Genomic DNA, 17,269 nt, shown 5'->3' on the forward strand with positions numbered 1-17,269 from the left:
GCTTCTGATCTCAATACAAGCATGGTGGATTAAGGGTCTTCATTTGATAGATGTTGACAAAAGAATCAAAGAAACAGCACTTATCTCCTTTGGTCCTCAAAACAACCAGGGGCGGCTATTGCCAGCCTCCTTTTGAAGCCCAGCCTCACAGCACAGGTAGCTCAGGTGCAGGCAGGGCTGGCCACGTGGGAATGCACAGACCGCATCCTTTTTCTGCTGCCCAACTCCCTTCAGATCGGCAAGCAGAGGCTTCACCGCGCCCCTGTTTAGTAAGCGGCGCCAGGCCAGGCCCTCTCATTTCCATTTCACTCCCTAGGACACCCCAAAGTTCCTCTACGAATGTCGAGCTCCTGGTCCTGCACTAAGGAAGCGCTGGGCGGCGAGGACGAACCGGGCAGGTTTGTGATCCCCAGCAGTTCCAGGGCAGGAAAGAGTAAAAGAAACCTCGAAACACGTAAGTTGGCCAGGTCTCTCCTCACCCCATCCCTTGGTCACAAAGACGAGCCCCGACGTGAACCGCTGCGAAGGCCCAGCTGGTCACTCCCCCGAGGGCAGCAGCTTAAGGAAGACGGCTGAGGCCCCCGGAGAAGAAGAACCGGAGAAAGCGGCGACCTTCTGGCCTTCCTTGGGGCAAAGGTTCTAAATTCCGACGACCGTTAGTCGGTGGCGGAACAGAGACTTCAGCGGGCTGTCAGAGATGGAGCTCTGGCCGGAAGGCCGCGGCCCGTGTGTCTGGAGCTTCGCGCCCCTCGCCCGACCTGATTGGACGGTGGGAAAAAGGGGGCGGGGAGACCCCAGGACGAGGCGCGCGCAGGCCTGCGGGGGTTCCCGCGGAGGCACCCGGGGGCTAAGGGGCGGGAGCACAGCGGTACTGCGCCTGCGCACTTCGGGAAGTGGCTGGTTGGGGGCTGCTGGGAGGGCGGTAGTTCGGAAAACCGGTGGGCGCGGGAGGGGACCGCGGGTGAGCGTGCGCGCGTGCGCGTCGGAGCCGGAGCCGCGGGAGGAGGCGGGAGCTGAGGAGGCTGCGGAGGGGGCGGGTCGCGTCGGGCGCCACGTCCGCAGCCAGAGGCCGCCGCCGCCGACCGAGGCTTCTGGCTCCGCAGCTTGAGGGGAGCCTCCGGAGCCCTCAGCTGCCCAGGGCTGTGTCCAGCGCCGCTGCCGCCTAGGCCGCCTCAGCCTTCCCCGCTGCCTCCCGCTCCCTCCGCCCGGCCCCAGCCGCAGGCGCCGGCCCCGACCCCGGCGGTAAGTCGGCTGCGGGGCGGGGGGCGCCGCCCGGCTTCCTGCTCTCCTGGTTCTCCGTTTTTCCGTTAGCTCCCCTACTCCTCTCTCTGGCTCCGCGGGCCCGGCCGCCCCGAATCGGGCCTTGGGGGGGCACTGAGCGGGGAAGGGGGAGGGGCGGGACGGAGTTGGGGCGGGTGGAGGTTCGCTGGCGGGGTTACTCCGCTTTTGCGTCCCTGGCTCCCGGGCGGCGGTTGGAGGTTGGGGACTCCCCGAGGAAGCCTCCCCGGACTTGGTAACGTCTCGGGTGTCAGGGTGGGGGTGGCGGGGCGGTGGGGGCGGGGGCGTCAGCAGCCTGGGGGATGCGGCCGAGGGGCTCGTGTGCCGTGCGCCCTCGCCCCCTTACTGACCTGTCGGTAAACGACCCTCGGGTTCAAGTACGTAGGGCTTGGCTCCTGGCGCTTGGCCCTTCCCGGTGCTCTTCCCGGGTAGGAGGCTCCACTCCCCCGCCTAACCTCACCTAACCTGAGCCCGCAAGTGTGGGAATGGAGGCGCCGGCGCCGAGGAGTGACTGGGGTGCTCCGGGGCACCCATCAGTGCCGCCCCTGGCGACCCCAGTCTAGCTGTGCCTGCCCTGCACGCTCAGCCTTAAGATCAGCCTCCAGGCCCACACTTCCAGTCACATCTTGACTCCCAAACCCGTTTTACATAGAAATTCTGGAACCCTACTGGAGCGCGGGTGTGCTGGGTGTACAGCGTGAAGGCAGGGAAGGAGGTGCTGAGCTTAGCCCTAGCCACAGCGCCTCCAGGGTCATTTTCTGCCTCTCCTGCCACGTCACTCTGCTAAAGAAAAAAAAAAATTGCTAAGTGCCTAGAGGGATCAATGGGAGAAGGGACTGCCGGGAAGCCTTAGAAACACCTAGAGGAGGAGATTGGTTCTGTTTTGATTTATTGAGTCCTGGCGAACGCTGTGCCAATTCCAAATGAAAATACTTTAGGTGCTATGATTTTCTTATATATGCTCTTGTTTAGGCTTTTAAATCTGTATTGCTATGGGTACGTTAAAGACTGCCCCAGAATACTGATAATCAAACCAGCATGTATGTGGGTGTGTTCCTATGCCTGCTTTTTAAAAACAAAGGGAGAAGTAATCTTTAATAAACCTATATGCGTCCTGTTTTGCTTTTTCCACTTTTCGTTGCTTAGGTCATTGTTTTAATAAATATATCAGAAACCGAGTTTAGTAAAAATGTTTCCATAGATAGTATCATTAGAGAAGTTTAATACATTAGGCAAATATATATGCAGGTGTTTGTGTGTGTGTGTGTGTGTGTGTGTGTGTGTGTGTGTGTGTTTTAACTCAGGAAAAGCTACCTTTCTTTGTTTCATTTATTGAGTATTTGCTTTTTTCCTACTTCCTGAGGAATCTGGCTGGTTTATATATAAACACCTTAAGAGTAGAGCCTTTGTGTGCTTGTTCAATGCCTAAGTGTTTGACACATGTTAGGGATGCAAATACCTGTTGAACTGATGAATATAATTTAGTGAAGATGACTGATGTACTGGTTCTCTTGTTGACAGTATTGCAGTTCTGTTTAATGGACAACACTTAATGGACAGTGCTATTTTGACACTGTCAGTTGTTACATGTCACTGTGTGTGCACTTGTAAGTTTTATTAACATTACATTTTCTTTTTTTGCTAGACTTCATGCATTTCTTGTAGTTTTATTTGTTGTTGATTAAGGGGTGGGGGCCGCCTTCACAAGCATAATGTTCAGTATAGTTGGTTAACTAAAGAAGTCTAGAATCAGTAAACTATTTACTGTGCATGACTTGGTGTATGTGTATTAGAGCTCTGTATAAATGTATTTTTTAAATCTCCCTGCAGTTATTTGGCAGAGAAACTAAAACATGGGAGTGAGGATGTGGCAGAGTTCCTGTATATATAGTACATATAGAAGAATTTAGCTAATATGTTTACAGTCTTTTTTTTTATATCAGAAAATCGGTACTTGTTGTTTAGTAACATTTGGAAAGTGGCTTCTAAGGTAAACTGTTGGGCACTGTATTTTTGTATTTGAGCTTTATACAAAATGTTAGTGTGATTTCACTTACTTGACCATGTTAGGGGAGGTACCCATAGACAAATTTGTGTACTGTTTTCAGACTTTGTTTTAATTATGAACAAAAAGTTTAAATTTATAAGATGTTACTGAAACCCATAAAACGTTGATTCATCCATTTTTCTTTTAAAAAAACTAAAAGAAGTTTTCCAAGTGGCATTTGTTTACTTATTTCTATTATTGGAATAAATTACCCTCTAGGGAATAGTGCTGTTATTAATCTTTGCTCAATTTTTTTGCCAGCTGCTATATCTATGATACTGTTGTATGGGACAACAATTACCCCCCCTTCCTGCTTAAAGTAACTGCTGATGAATTTGCTATCAGAGGTCTTTCACATTTCAGTTTCTTAAAAATTCACTTATAATCAGTTTTAGTTGGTAGTGTAATTGTCATATGTTAAAACCAAAAGATGGAACTGATTTATGTCCTTAGAATAAGTTAAAATTTTTTTTTTTTTTTTTTTTTGTATTGGGGCTTGAACTAAAGGGCACTCGACCACTGAGTCACATCCCTAACCCTATTTTGTATTTTATTTAGAGATAGGGTCTCACTGAGTTGCTTAGTGCCTTGCCATTGCTGAGGCTAGTTTTGAACTCCCAGTCCTGTCTCAGCCTCCTCAGCCGCTGGGATTACAGATGTGTACCCCACCACGCCCATCCTAGATTAAGTTAAATCTTTATTATGATTTAAAAGGCTGTTATCTGTTATTATTGCCTTCTTTAGGAAAATATTTTTTTTAAATAGAAACTTTTGTGCATTATCAGCTTCTAGAGAGCAGATGTATTTTGTTTCTTGTATGAATGATTCACTAAACTGATAAGTACCAGGCAGGTATTTCTATTTGATTGTAAACTTTGACTTAGAGTAATTCCTGTATTTGCTTAATCACACTGAAGTCTTAAATGTGTAACAGGATATTTGCCACATAGGATAGCTAAAATACATGTTGAATTAATGATTCTGTGAGTTTAGGGCAGATGATTTATATAAAATTTAATGATTTTTTTGAATATAGCATTTAAGGGTAACATTTTAAAATTGTCATTTTGATACTTTTACTATTAGTTGATACTTATCTCCACATGTATACTTTTAAATTTTATTAGCTTTTTTTTTTTTTTTGTTTTTAAAAGAGGTTAGGGGTGTATTTGTCTTCACAATTCCCAATGTAAGAAAACAGGTTTCTATACTTTCAGAGATCATTTCTGTAGTATGTTTCTAGAGAAGTTTCTCTGATGGTGTAGAGTACCGGAAACCACGAGGAGTCAGGGAAGAAAAAAAAAAACAACAGGTTTCTTGCAACGTGGTAATAAGCAGGTGGGTAATATGTAGGACTCCTTTATCCACAAGTTTTACTTTCCACAGTTTCCTGTGTTATCTGTGGCCAACCATGGTCCAAAAATATAAAATGGAAAATTTCAGAAATAAAACATTCATAAATTTTAAATTGCACACTGTTCTGAATAGTGTGATGAAATTACGCACTGTCCCACTCCATCCTGCCTGGGACGTTAATCATCGTTTTGTTCACTGTATCCATGCTGTATGTGTTGCCACCTTTAGTCACTTAGTAGACCTTTGGGTTATCCCATTAATTATCACAGTGCTTGTATTCAAGTAACTCTTTTATTATCCTTAATACTGGCTCAAAGCACAACAGTAGTCATGCTGGCAGTTCACATAAGCCAAAGAAGCTGTAAATTGCTTCCTTAAAATGAACAGGTAAAAAGTACAATGAGATCTTTTGAGAGACAGATATCAAAATAATATATTGTTTTACTTATATATTATTTATTATGTATTCTATTAAGATACTTATAAAATATTTTTAATGTATTCCTAGTATGTAAATTAAGCTTTATCATAGAAATGTTTGTATAAATAGGAGAAAACATACTATATACAGGGTTTATTGCTATCTGGGGCTTCAGGCATCCACTGGGATGTTAGAACATACCACAAATGGATAAGGGGGCAATGCCATAAAAAATATTTTTCCTTAATAGAAAGTGGTACTATTCATAAAGTAGTATCACTACAAGTTTGGCACATATATGTGGGTAGAGGTTAGACATAGTTTGTGTATGAAAAGTACAAATGACCCTACAGATAATTAAGGATTTTAGCAAATATAATTTGAAATTCAGGGGAAAAATCCCAAATAATTGTGTCTTCTGTACAATTTTATTACTCTAAGAGTTCAGGAGGAATTTTAATACCACATACTCGCTCAGTGGCACATGCCTGTAATCCCAGTGACTTCAGAGACTGAGGCTGGAGGGTCTCAAGTTTTGGACCAGTCTCTTGGTGAGACCTTTTCTCAAAAAAAAGGATGGGGTAGCTCAGTGGTAGAATCACCCTGGGTTCAATCCTTGGCACTCCCTCCGCCCTGGCCCCCGCTTACAAAAAAAAAAAAAAAAAAAAAAAAAAAAAAAAGACCAGTGATGTACAAGAAACTCAGACATTAAAACAAAACCAAAAACCAGACTATGTGACATCTTTGGACTTTAAGTTCCTTTAAATACCAACTTTCTTTGTTGTCTAGGTAGACCTATGCCTGGCTTGGCAGGGCTCCAGATTAATTGTTTATTGATAATCCTATTGCTAACAATTTTAAATGTAGCTGTGAATATTTCTGTTTAATAGTATCTAATTTTTTACATTTTAGATTAGAAATACTCCTAATCCAAGGGCAGACTGAACATGGGAGTGGAATTTGGTTGGGCTGGCAGGGGAGTGCTAGTAAATCTGAGAGGATGCTTTAAAGCAGCCCTGGGCAAGAATGAAATTATTTGAAAACCTGTTTATCTTTAAAAAAAAAAAAAAATTCATTTTGCTTTTTACTGTGTGTGCATTAAAAAAAATAAATAAATAAAAAACAGGAGCTGTGGCTATACCTCAGTGACAGAGCGCTTGCCCAGCATGTGTGAGGCAGTGGGTTTAAGCTTTGGCACTGCATTAAAAAAATAAAGGCATGCTATCCATCTACACCTACAAAAAATGTTTTGTTTTGTTTTTTTTAAACAGTGTTCTAAATTACTGTGGAGTAAAATGCACGCATCATGTTTTTCCTGTGTGTTCTTGAGGCCCCTGGCATACCTACCTACTTATAAAAAGATAAATTTGAGAAGCACAGCCCTAGCTTAAACTGAAAATTTGGGTTATATAAGTTGATAGGCATATTTTCTTGTGATGCTTAAAATTAATGTGGACGTAAATATTTTGTTTTTATCCCACTTACTCCACAAGTACTCTGTAGCAGCTTACAGCAAAAAGATGTACAAACAAAATGGAAAAAATATAAATAAGATATCCAGATTGCAAACCAGGGAAAATAAGAACCAGAAAGGGATGCTTGGGGATTATGAAGGAATAGGGGAGCAGGAGATAGGACACAACTAGGCCGGCCACAGGAGCCCACCTAGTAGAGCTCGGATTTTAGCTGTAAGCTTCCTAGAAATCAAAAGGAGAAGGGAGACATCACATCATTGTGTCTTTTAAATAGGGAAATACATAGATCTCAAAGAAAACATGCTAAATATTTAGGGGAAACAAGGAATTTTCTGAATAATTACCTCTAAGGAAGTACTTACATAGTTCCACATCAGACTATCAAAGGATATAGTGGATAATGTCCTTAACAATATTGTACTGTTAATATAGTAATAGTTTGAATAAGACTATCAGAGTTTTCTTATGAAAAGCATAACTGAACAAAACACAAGATGCCGTTTTCTTAAAGAATCGCATGATTTAAGTATTTTGTTTTTAGATGACTAACTTCATCTGTGGGTAAAAACCTAAAATAACTAGGACTAGATGAATTTTAAAAACATTACTTAATGAACATTGCTGATTTCTAAGACCTAAAAATATTTTTCTTTAATTACAAATACATATTGATGTAAAACATTAAAAATTAAAATATAGCTGCTAACTACGTACATTTCTATGTATGTGTACATATAGAAATTATGCAGCATTTATATAAATAAATACTATATGCTATATATATAAATACTACATATACACCATAAATGTATATAAATACTACATGCTGTAAATACTCACAGATGTTTATTATATGATACTAATAAACTATAAGGTGGTTAGGGAATGTAGGCTACGTAGGCATGTTCCTAATCCCTTAATTGCAGTCTTTGTTAACAGCTTGGTATGCTTCTTTCCCATATTTTCATATGAATTTTTTAAATAATTGGATCATATAAAGTATACCTTTTATACCAGCTTTTAAATATAATATTAGCATTTTCCTGCAGTATACACTCTTCATAAATGATTTTAATGTGTGCATTGCATATGTCTTTAGGAACCTTAAAATTCATTTGGCTATCATTTGCAGGTTTGTTTGGATTGTTTTTGTTGGCTTCTCTTTGATCGACCTCTTAAACATGATCAGTTAGTGTTATCAGTCTACTTCTCATCACCCTTCCTTGATCATGTCATCCACACGAAACAGCTTCTGCTATCACTTCACACCACTCTCAGAACCTCAACTCTACTTACAGACTTCTTGTTAAGTCTTTGGCCCCTTAAATCCAGTTGCCTGCTGAATATCTCCTATGGATGCCCTGAAGGCATCTCAAATACAGTTTGTTCAGAATTTCTTCCACTTCTCCTATGGGCGGATTCTATTCCAGTATCTCCTGTTTTCATCACCATCTATGTCTGCTTAGTTGCTTACACTAGAAATTTAACATCCTAGATTCTTCCTTTCATCTTAATACCCAAGTTATATTCTACTTCATACAAAAAAACTTAAAAGTATTTGAGGGTCCCTCATGCATCAGACATTCATTAAGGCTCTGGAGTTGGAGTAGTGAACAAAACCAAGCCCTTGTTTGCATGGAGCTAACATTCTCATTGGGAGAGACACAAAGTAGATATATTTAGTGACAGAGCTATGAAGAAAAGCAGGCTTACATGAAAATGATAAGAGTAGGAGAGGTGCTTGCTTCTTATAAGGTGGTTAGGGAAAGTCTTATGAAGGGGATATTTGCACAAGGACCTGAATGAAGCAAGGAAGCAAGCCATGTATAGATCTTGAGGAAGAGCCTAAATAAGGAACTTTGTCTTAGTGAAGCAGAATGAGCAAGAGGTAGAATGGTAGGAGACATCAGAGTAGAAATGGGGGTTAGATGTCTGACTTCAAAGGCCAATGTGTAAGTACTCTGGATTTTATTTTGTGCAAACTAGGAAGTAGAGGGTTTTAAGAGTATTACATGGCTGAATTGAAGAGGGAGCAAAGGAAGAAGCTTGGAGACCAGAGATTTTGTAATAGTATAAACGAGTAAGATGGGTTAGAAGAGGCGGTGAGAAGTGGTTATATTCTGGATTTATTTATGCAACAATTAATTGATCCGATAAAAATGTAAAAAAAGATGAAGTCAAGGGTGACTTCTAGATTTTTTTGCCCAAGTGTGTAGACAGGAAAAACTGCCAGTTCAGATTGTACTAGTACAGTAGCCACTTATTGTTTTTAATCTCTGTCCTTCCATCTGTTCTTGCTTTAGTTAGCTTCTTAAAGCATACATCTGACAGTTACTTTGCTCAAGTCTCCTCCTTGCCTTCCCACAGAAAGATGAAGTCAGTTCATATTGTTTAGACTAATTTGCATGTATCTTTATGCTGTCATAGTATAAAGTAGTTCTAATTTTTAAAAGATGTTCATTTTTTGATTATAAGATAGGTAAAGTGTAGAAAAAATTTTATAAGGATTCTGTGTTAGGAAGAATAAGCAAGTCTGTTAGGAATTTATGACGGGATCAGAAAGGCACTTTTGAAATGTATAGTTATTATTCTGATCCTATCTATTTTTAAACTCTAGTTAAAATATGTAAGATATATGAGTGCATATAATTTTCCCCATATTTATTTGTAGGGTATCATAGCTTCTGTTGATTATTGATCAGATGAACATAATTGATCAAGTGATCTTGGTGGATTTGTGTGCATATGTGTGTATGTTATGATGGGATTGCAGTGGTAAACGAAGGTGTCTGTCCTCTTGAAGTTAACAGCCCAGTGGGGAAGAAAGTGGTTTAACATAGTCATTTTTCATAGGAAAATACACACATATTCTGCCAGGAATCTATGTTTTTAGAATTTGTTAAATAGCATTTTCATCTTGTGAGGACTAGAATATCTTCAGTTTTTATTTCATTTTACTTATTTTGAAAACATTTTTATATATATTTTTTAGTTGTAGGTGAACACAATACCTCTATTTTATTTTTATGTGGTGGTAAGGATCGAGCTCAGGGCACGTGGGCTAGGTGAGCACTCTACTGCTGAGCCACAGCCACAGCCCCAGTTTTTATTTTAAATCTCCTAAATAGCAGCTATTTTTCCACTGCCCTATAGTATATGATCAAGTTGGGATTCAAACTTAGATTTTCTAAAGCCAGAGTTGTAACCATGATGTGCATAATTTTTATGATTTTACTGTGATGCTAAAAATACAAATATGAATTGAAATGCATGTAACTTTATAGTTTGAGGGCTTTTTAAAATTAAGGCAAATCTGTCATGAACCTCTTCTAGTAATACAACAGTTGTTATTCTTTTGGCCTTTTAAAATATTTTTTTAAAGAGATTACATGCTTTCCTTTTTAATTTTAAAATACATATGGGGTGATTTTAATCTTAAAATTCATATGTTGAATTCAAAAACCAGACCAGGATAAGATTAAGTGTTATTGATAAGTGACCTGAGTCAGGATTTTCATTAGCGCAAAAATAAATACATACATATATACATACATAAATATTAAACATATGACATATGCTGTTGGATTCTAGGGTGCAGTGAAGTTCCCTCCTAGATAGGATTTAGGTTTTAAAGGTATAGCAAGATGAATTGCATGAAATCAACAATTACCTTTGAAAATGCTGTACTTCTCAACAATCAGCGTGGACCACATTTTGTGCTCTTATTATTGAAATAGTCTTCTAACAAGTAGGTTCTCCTGCTGGAGTTCTCCTATTGTTTGTTATTTCCATAGCAGCCAAAACGATCTTTTAAGAATGTAAATCAGAACATCTGGTTCCTCTGTTCAATCCCTTTTACTGGCTTCCCATTTCACTCAGCCAATCTGCATCTTTGCCTGCTGGGGCCTGTGTGATCCTTACTATCTCTTTGACTTCCTCTCCTACACTTCCTGGATATAGCCCTTGCCACACTTTCCTCTTGCCGTTTCTTCTACCTTGACTCTTCATCTAAATATCTAATATCTTTACCTCCTTTGCCTTCACAGACTACACTATTTAAAATATCACTCTTCTTCCCCTTTCTACCCTTTTTTTCTCTGTAGCATTTAACACCAGCTGACAAGCAGTATAGTGTGTTAGTATGTTATGTTCCTCAACTGGAGTGACACTTCATGATGGTGTTTAATCACTGCTATATCTTATGCTGAAACATTGCTTAGCCTAGATTAGGTACTTGATCACTATTTTTTAATTAATGTACTAAGGTACATTGTTAGTTTTCATGGTATCCTTTTAAAATATCTGTTGTACATTTACAGATAGAGTAATTTAGGCTCTAAAGAGCCTGAGAAACAACAGTTGATAGCTGGGATCACAGACCCAGGTGTGTGTGTGTGTGTATCTGTCCAGGACAGTATGTCATAAAGAACACTTCTAGACCAATCTTGACTTGTCTTGGTCTTTACTTAGTTATGTGAATTTAAAAGCAAAGTATTTTAAGATAGTAAAGAAAAATGGGAAAAGAAATTTAACTGTTTTCTTCATCCCAACATATCTTATTTTTTATTTCCTAGGTTCTCTGACTACTTTTACTTGTAAATAATTATATATGTTTTTTCATAGAGGATTGTGAATTGTGAATTGTTACTCTTTTTTTTTTTTTTTTTTTTTTTAAGAACAAGAACAGGGTGTCATCTGTATAAAAGAGATATGACTCTTTTTTTCCCTTAAACCTCACCTTCCAGCTCTTTTAATTGGTAATTTTCACAAGTTGAAGCGTCGCAGTAACAATATTAGGAAAGTTTATACTATGACCGCCACTCTTCAGTTAGTGATTCAGACAAGAAATTTGTAGTTTTGTCATTTAATGTATTTCTTAAATACTGCAATTTGAAATAGAAAAGACACAAAATGAAGTAGTCTTATGATGAGTGTTTGTCTAAATAAAGTCTTAATTTAGCATGAGGTAGTGGTAGTCTGACCTTAAAATGAAATGTTTGTATGGTTTTTCTAGGAGATATGAATCAAGCAGATAAAAATCAAGAAATTCCATCATACCTTAGTGATGAACCACCAGAAGGCAAGTATGCACTTAAAACACAAAGAATGGAAAGAATATCTGAGTGAATGCTTTTATTAAATTTATAGAATTATAGCTTGTTTACCTGTTCATGAAATGTTTTAAAAATAATTGAAGATAAACATTTTTACCTTCTAATAAAGAAGCACAGATATTGATGAATGGAGACACAATTTAATTTTATCATGTATGGTTCATTTTCCTATCGCTTTTTTTTTTTTTTTTTTTTTGTGGTTCTGGGGATTGAACCCAGGGCCTTGTGTTTGTAAGACAAGCACTCTACCAACTGAGCTATATCCCCAGCCCCCTATCACACTTTTAAGACCATTTCACAAGTAAGAATATCTTTTCATTTCTAATGGTTGGGTATAGAAAGAAAGGATAAACTATTTATTCTTGATGTCCTGCATATAAAAAGATCATCTTAATTTAAGAAATATTTGAGATTTGTTTTTAAATTCCTCTTACCCATTATAATTGGTAGCTCTCTCTTCCCGTATTAATAAATGCATGGTGTTAGGGTCGGTTTAATGTCTTTCTGAATCATAATTCTTTTATAGTTTGAAAATTAGGACATCATGAATGATTTTTATTTCTTTACTTCCAAACACCTTGGAAATATGAACTGTCCCCTGGATTATTCTCATTCCATACAGAAAATGAGTATAGGCATTTTTTAAAAAAATATTTTTTAGTTGTAGACAGACACAATCGCTTTATTTATTTTTATGCGGTTCTGAGGCTTGAACCCAGTGCCTTAGACATGCCAGGCAAGCACTCTACCACTGAGCCACAGCCCCAAGCCCATGGCATTTTTAATTTATAATTTTGGCACAGAATGTTTTTAAACTTAATACAAATAATAGTCCTTGGCAACTTTCATATTAATTGCCAGGGCTGGAAGTCCTGACACAGTTATATTTTCTTCCCAGTTATGTTATCCACTGTCCAAAAATTTCTTCTTATATTGGTAGACAAATAACACAATGAAAAACTTGCGCTAAAGCTTAAAAGAAGTTGGAGGAACTAGCTGATTTGGTTTAATTTAGTTTAGTTGCTTAGTGGAAGAATATCCTGTAAAATTATTAGCTCAGCTCTTTTCCTTGCTCTGATTTTTAGGACTAGCACTATTGAGCTGAAAAGTTAGGTTTCAATGAGAAAATTAAAAGGACTTTATAGAAAGAATTCAGGAAAGGGAGAAAGGTATCCAGGAGGATGATTGTCAAGGAAGAGAACAGAGCCCCAGGGATGTCTTTATATGTGAGCTGTTTTAACAAGGGTAAATTGCAAAGTAGATAATTTATATGGTGGCAATTAAGAGTACACAGTAATTAAAGAGAGTATTAATATTTATCTTATTTGATAAGGAAAAACTCTTCATTAAATGCGTGTGTACCAAATTTGGCAAAGTAAGATAATTTTGCCAATGAGGTATTTGGCACGAGGCAGTCATCTATGTTATCCTCAAATCAGTATTTTACCTTTCCCTAATATTTTTGACCTTAATTACAAAAGGATGACCAATTATGTAATCTTTTCCATTATAATTTTATAATTAACATATTCAAATGCTCATCTGTATCTAAAGTCTTTTATTTCAGTCATTTAAAAAATTGTATAAATTACGCTTACTACTTTGTTTTAACTTTTGTGGTGGTGGGGATTGAATTCAGGACCTGGCACATGTTAGGCAAGTGCTGTGTCACTGAACCACATCCCCAGCTCCACTACTTAATAAACACATTCTTTTTTTTAATTTAGCCATTGCTATATCCATACCTAAACACTATTTTGATTAATGACTGGGATTTTCCCAACTTATGGTAGAATGTGGTCCTGTATACCCAAGAATTTATCTTTATATGTGTAAGATTATACTTTTTCAGTGGGTGAAACATGAACTATGTAGTTACCAAATATTTTCCCATAAAATGTAGAAAAACACCATTGACTATGTGGCCATGTTGCCTAAATTATTAGGTTACAAAGGTGCAATGAATCTTTTATGAAATCTTCTGGCTAGTCATTATATAAGTTTGACGTTAGATGTTAATTTGTGTGATTCTGTTTAAAAAAAAAAAACCCTAAAACCAACCAACCAAAGAAAATTAACTTATGACTTAGAAAAAAGTTAAATTTCTAGCCACCATGCTTGTAATCCCAGTGGCTCAGGAGGCTGAGGCAGGAAGATTGCGAGTTCAAAGCCAGCTTCAGCAAAAAGTGAGGCGCTAAGCAACTCAGTGAGACCCTGTCTCTAAATAAAATGCAAAATAGGGCCAGGGATGTGGCTCAGTGGTCAAGTGCCCCTGAGTTCAATCCCTGGTACATCCCCCCTCCCCCAAAAAAGCTAAATTTCTTATATTGATATTACCTTTTCTGGGATATCTAAAAAGTTTTTTTTTAAAAATTAGATGTGTTTAAAGTGCAGACTTTTCTTCCATAAGAATTACTGAGGAAGTGATGTAAAGATTAACAATAGCTATAGTTTATGTACTTTACTTACATCTTAATAAAAATGATTTTAGGTAAGTAACAATTTTAAATAATGAATAGTTTTGTTTTTACCAAGCATTAGCTGCTCAAGTATTATCAAGGGACACAGAGTAGAGAGACCCAAATATATTTAAATCAGTGATTCTCAGACTTTGATTTCAGGACACTTTACATTCTCAAAAATGGAGGCCCAGAGGGCTTGTGTCTTTACCACATTAGCAGTAAAATTGAGGAATTTGAATTTTAATACCAGAAGAACCCAGTATACTCACTACATGCTAACGTGGTTATCGTGTTTTTTATGAAACATAATTCTCTTCCAAAACAAAAAGTGTCATGACATTTTTATAGGGTGACACTGTTTATACATTTTTGCAAATCTAATGTTTGGGTTAATGAGAGACAGTTGCGTTCTTGGAGTTACTGCTTCATTCAGTTTGTTGTGGTATTTAGCTTCTGAAAAAAACTGTTGTAAACTTGTGAAAGAATGAAAGTGTAAAGACAATTACATGTTAATATTTCTATGAAAGTAGTTTTTAACTTGTGGGACCCCCTGAAATGGCCTGTGGGTTCCCCAGGACTCCTAGGCTGTACTTTGAGAAGCACTGCTTTATATGAAGATTGTTTGACTGAATCATATCAAGGAAATTGAAGGTTATGTAAATGTTTTATCTTTTAATTTTTTCCTGCTTTTGGGATATTTAAAAAAAGATTATTTCTTAACAACAAAACTAAATCAAGGAAGCATTTAAGATAGATGTTATAGGATTGTTTTATGAAAGTTATCTAGTCTCTAAATAATTTCTTTTCATGGGTACTAAAACTTAGTATTGAACCAGGATACTATAAACATATGTATACAAAACTGTATCCTTGAGGCAAGAACTCCTTAATGTCTTTCAGTCAATTGACATGATTAGCTTCTCAAATTAACCACTTGATTGTGAGGAAAGTTGCTCAATTATTTTGTACTGTTCTTATAAAGATTTATATTTGATTATATTATGGTATTTTCTCTTATTAGGTTCAATGAAAGATCATCCACAGCAGCAACCAGGCATGTTGTCCCGTGTGACTGGGGGTATCTTCAATGTTACAAAGGGAGCTGTTGGTGCCACCATTGGTGGTGTGGCTTGGATTGGTGGAAAGAGTCTGGAGGTGACCAAAACAGCTGTTACAACTGTGCCTTCCATGGGAATAGGGCTGGTGAAAGGGGGCGTTTCTGCTGTGGCTGGAGGTGTTACAGCTGTTGGGTCTGCTGTTGTAAACAAAGTGCCCTTAACAGGAAAGAAGAAAGACAAATCTGACTAAAATATGGAGATATACTTGCTCTCCACAGCATTATGATGCCAGTGGCATTGAATTGCTAAATTATGGACTACAACCAAGTCACCTGTTTTGGACGTTTATCTTCTAATCTGCTGTGTTGAAAGTATTGACGACTGGCTTTCATCTAAAAAGAAGAGACCAATACTAGCACAGTGTATATGAAGGTTTCTCATACTCAAATTCCAGGTTTTTATCTGGTAAAATGTTACTCTTATTCAGTTGTAACTGAAACATGGTATGTTTGAATATTTACTATAAGTCTTTCAGTTTGACTAAAAATGTGAAAGTTGAATTTAGTACATGATCTTTACAGTTCCATATGTACAATGTGCCAGGTAACTCATGCCCCTTACAAAGGGAATCTTGAACTACATAAACTGTACCTTTGATGTGCCTAATAGTTTCAGATGTCTTAGTTTTTTAAAACCATAGTTCTTTAGGCCAAGAGGCATTCTGTTTCTTATTTAAGCTGGCAAAAGTAGCAGGAATTTGAAAAGATAAATGGTCTTATGATACTGTTAATCATCTTTTGTTAGATATGCATTGTATTCATTTAATCATTGATGCCTTACAAAAGAAAACATCTTTTCTAATACCTTAAATATGTGCAGTTCTTATAATTATCTGTGGATTCCTTTCAAGGTTGTAAAATTAGTTTTCCCTCTTAAGAATCTCAGGAGTAATGGGACAAAGGCATTTTTTGCTGTCAATGGATAAGACAGTGTTTGTTGGCTGTTCTGTTAAGTCGTTAAGGTCAAATTGTATATTTCAACTTGGGTTCTTGCTTCATTATTAATACACCTAACAGTGCCTAAGGAATATTTAGCTGGTCAGAAGCTGTGTTGGAAGAGTTTCAGATTAAGGAGGAACAAATATTAAGTATTTAAAAATTACCTAAAAGCATCCAAGATATAAAAAGAATCTTTCACACCTATTCTGTCTTTTTAGGATGTCTTAAAGTATCACCAGTTGTCCCTTTTAAAAGTACAATAAAAGCAATCACAAATATGTAAGGACTGACTTTTAAATTGAATGAAATGGGCTCCATACGTCAGCTTTGAATGTAAAATATACGTGCATTCTATGATTTACATAGGCTTTTAAAGTACTTAAAATATCTTACAGTCCTTCAATATTGTACCATTTTTCAAGTCAATTTCAGGTAGGGAATTTTAAGTTTTTGATTATGGGTGGTAAGTGTGTCATGTCTTATTAACATTGTCATGTCTCATTCATTCTCAAAAGTACATGACTTAGCTAGAATTTTTTTGTTTTATGTTTAGCTTCATGAAAACTTATCAATTCACATGTATTTGGCATTCTTATAACTGAGGGTTATAATCCAATCCTGAAAAAAGAAATCTTAATTTTCTTTACACTTCAAGTTTGGAAATTTGTGTCCTTTCTTCCCCCACCTCCCAAAGGGAGGAAGAAAGGGGTGATGTTCTCCAGTAAGTCAGTCAACACAGTATCTCTGAGAACTCAAAACAGATCACTTCTGATACCTGGCTTACATAAACCACTATGAATTACATTAATAATGTGATCAACAATTGGATAAGAATATAACTTTAAAAAGCTTTCATAAATACCAGCAGGAATTTTGAGCAAATTTACATAGAGTCTTGAACCTTTCTGCTTATATAAAACTGAAGTCATCAAGGAGATCAATTCATGAGGAATTAAATGGTCATTTATTTCATGCAGTGTGATTTGTTGGTAAATGGTCAAATGTTTTAATTAGCGAAGAGAATTTGTTTTGAACTCCAAAATAGATAAAATACTACATG

The 17,269-nt window shown here is 37.6% G+C and overlaps 1 protein-coding gene across 5 annotated transcripts; it reads left to right on the forward strand.

Annotated features, from left to right (window-relative positions):
* Positions 1 to 890: 890 nt before the first annotated feature.
* Positions 891 to 17,128, forward strand: TMEM263 (transmembrane protein 263). 5 transcript variants are annotated; one of them, XM_079143108.1, is made up of 3 exons: positions 891 to 1,242; positions 11,592 to 11,657; positions 15,175 to 17,128. In XM_079143108.1, exons 2-3 carry the CDS (start codon positions 11,597 to 11,599, stop codon positions 15,459 to 15,461), a joined length of 348 nt encoding a protein of 115 aa, XP_078999234.1. In that variant the 5' UTR covers positions 891 to 1,242; positions 11,592 to 11,596; the 3' UTR covers positions 15,462 to 17,128. The 5 variants fall into 5 exon arrangements, with proteins under 5 accessions (XP_078999234.1, XP_078999238.1, XP_078999236.1 ...); XM_079143110.1 differs by having other exon boundaries at positions 944 to 961; XM_079143111.1 differs by lacking the exon at positions 891 to 1,242 and adding an exon at positions 2,575 to 2,885.
* The last annotated feature ends 141 nt before the right edge of the window (positions 17,129 to 17,269 follow it).

The sequence above is a fragment of the Sciurus vulgaris genome, assembly GCF_902686455.1.
Source record: "Sciurus vulgaris genome assembly, chromosome: 5".
Taxonomy (NCBI): Eukaryota; Metazoa; Chordata; class Mammalia; order Rodentia; family Sciuridae; genus Sciurus; species Sciurus vulgaris.